General features: G+C 39.3%; 1 protein-coding gene across 1 annotated transcript; it reads left to right on the top strand.

The window, feature by feature from the left end:
- Positions 1 to 1295: 1295 nt before the first annotated feature.
- Positions 1296 to 2345, top strand: LOC141319136 (uncharacterized). The gene has a single exon (XM_073833234.1). The coding sequence runs from the start codon at positions 1296 to 1298 to the stop codon at positions 2343 to 2345; it is 1050 nt and encodes a 349-aa protein (XP_073689335.1).
- Positions 2346 to 2868: the final 523 nt, after the last annotated feature.

The raw sequence follows: 2868 nt of genomic DNA, 5'->3' as shown, positions 1-2868 counted from the left end.
ATTCCAATAGTGAAACAAGTCTTTATTAATTGAGACTTTTTTTTTTTTTGACTTAAGCAATGAACATTATTTCAGAACTACTAGTAAATTATGTAATTTTGTTTAGATTTCTAATCCTTTTTTTTCTTCAGAATCGTGATCTCAAGTTTCCAGAATCATGCAGCATTAGTTTACATTTTTATTACTGCATATAATTCATTGAAATATAAGTTTAATTTCATAAAGTACAAGTTTATATAAAAAATGCACCTACATTTTTTTGTATTTTGTGTTTTTTGTTGAATAAAATACTATTTTATCCTATATATTTCATCATTGAGGATTTATTTAAAAAATGTAAAAAAAATCGTGAAGCAAGTGTCTCGTCACACCCCTATTCAAATCCAAAACATGCTTGTCACTTGTGTTACATCAACCGTGGCTCAGCCTGTGTTTGGACCCTCCGTCAATGCCGCGGCACCAAAACGGCTACTGGAGCAGTTCGCGGACACTTTGGTCAAAGCTCACGTTAATATAAGGGGCCCTGCAGCTCAATGAAGCATCCCAGAAGCGGCTGTCCCTAATACGAATTGAATTTCTGTAGGTGGGATACCGTGTTGTGACATCTTAGTATCTGGAAAACAAATGCTGTAGTCCAAAGGAGCCGTTCGAAAGGAGATTTTTCAAAAAGTGAAAAAGCATAATAGGACCCCCTTAAAACAGGGGTTTTAAACTCCAGTACTGGAGGGCCACAACCCTGCAAAGTTTAGATGCAATCCTAATTAAACACACCTGATCCAAGTCCTTCAGGCTTAATTGAAAACTGCATAGTATGTGTGTTGGAGCAACACTGCAGTGCTGCGGGCCTCCTGGAAATGAGTTCAACACCCCTGGTTTAAAACCTGTTTTCAAAAGCTTGTGTTTTCAGACTCCAAAATCAGGTTGTCGTGGAAATGAACAGCCAAAACTCAGAGACAGGGATGGCTGCAGTCTGGAGCAATGGGCATGCCAAAAAGTAAATGGGTACAACAGAAACTACTCCTAACCACACCCCCACACCCTGACAGACAGCTTTGTCCACCAATCATGAAGACATTTCTCTTCTACCCAACCTTTCAGCATGCCTGAACCTTTCATCATGTTCATTGCTCCTGAACTGAAGTTATTCCTACTTGTCGAACTCTTGAAAAATGTAGTTTTTAGTGAAAAATGTGTCCTATAAACATTCCCTTAATATATTGATATCTGTTGTCTTGTGCCATTAAACTAAACTGCTGTTTTAAACTTGTATTTGTTTGTTTTTCACCTTAGACCTAATGGCGCTGAAAGAGGAGGAAGTACTTAATGAGATTAAAGAGGGAGATCGATATGAGAATCTTCAGCGTTTCAGTGAACAAGGAAACCTTAAAGTCCACATGAGTATTCACACTGGAAAAAAACCTTTTACCTGCCAACAGTGTGGAAAAAGTTTCACTAGAAGAGGTCTTAAAGAGCACACGAGAATTCACACAGAAGAGTGTCCGTTTACCTGCCAACGATGTGGAAAAAGATTCACTCGTAAAAGAGATTTTGTAAGCCACATGAGCATTCACACTGGAAAAAAGCCTTTCACCTGCCAACAGTGTGGAAAAAGTTTCACTCGTAATACAGGTCTTAAAGAGCACACGAGAATTCACACAGAAGAGTGTCCCTTTACCTGCAAACGATGTGGAAAAAGATTCACTCGTAAAAGATATTTTATAAGCCACATGAGCATTCACACTGGAAAAAAGCCTTTCACCTGCCAACACTGTGGAAAAAGTTTCACTCGTGAAAGAGGTCTTAAAGAGCACATGAGAATTCACACAGGAGAGTGTCCCTTTACCTGCCAACAATGTGGAAAAAGTTACACTTGTAAAAGAGATTTTGTAGGCCACATGAGCATTCACACTGGAAAAAAGCCTTTCACCTGCCAACAGTGTGGAAAAAGTTTCACTCGTAATGCAGGTCTTGAAGAGCACATGAGAATTCACACAGGAGAGTGTCCCTTTATCTGCCAACGATGTGGAAAAAGTTTCAGTCGTAAAACAGCTCTTGAATGGCACGTGGGAATTCACACTGGGGAGAAGCCCTTTTCCTGCCAACAGTGTAGAAAAAGCTTCACTTGTAAAGTATATCTTAAAAGGCACATGAGAATTCACACTGGAGAAAAGCCCCACACCTGCAGCCAGTGTGGAAAATGTTTCTGTCAGTCTGGAAACCTTGTAGTCCACATGAGAACTCATATTGGAGAAAATCCCTTCATCTGTCATCAATGTGGAAGAAGTTTCAATCATAGAGTAAGCCTTAACAGGCACATGAGAACTCACACTGAAGAGAGCCCATAAACCTGCCCTAATTGTGGTGAAAGTTTAAAAAAAACATGGAAACCTAAAGTCCATATGAAAATTCACACTAGGGCCATGAATGATCCAGTTTGAAGGCTTTTCCATTGATTCGCTGTAGGAACACTAACTGCTCCCTGGTATTTTAGCCTAAATATGAAATGTGTATGGAATTGTATCATAATAATGTAGGCATGTCTTTCTGCAATAAAGGGGACCTTTCACTATTTGTCCATACTCCTCGATTTCAGACACTCTGAACCGAGACCAAACCAAGAGGTGGTCTTTCGGCTAAAGGTACGGTTCGCTAAAAAACACATTGTACATTGTAAACGCAAATTGTCCCGATGTGGTTTGGTCATCTGATGGCTCTGTACAAATCAGCTGTTCATAATGGCTGCTTCAAATTATTTGCTCACAATGTGCACTTAAAAGCTATGTGCTTTGCCAGTATAAACTTTTTAGGCTTTTTTTCCTTTTTTTTGAAAAGACAGTAGTCAGACATTAAGTGATGTTGAAGAGAGGG

The sequence above is a fragment of the Garra rufa genome, chromosome 1 (genome assembly GCF_049309525.1).
Source record: "Garra rufa chromosome 1, GarRuf1.0, whole genome shotgun sequence".
Taxonomy (NCBI): Eukaryota; Metazoa; Chordata; class Actinopteri; order Cypriniformes; family Cyprinidae; genus Garra; species Garra rufa.
The sequence above is the reverse complement of the archived record's forward strand: the minus strand, read 5'-3'. Positions and strand labels throughout refer to the sequence as shown.

Coding starts and splice junctions, on each gene's coding strand:
- LOC141319136 (XM_073833234.1), top strand. CDS start 1,296: ATGGCGCTGAAAGAGGAGGAAGTACTTAATGAGATTAAAGAGGGAGAT.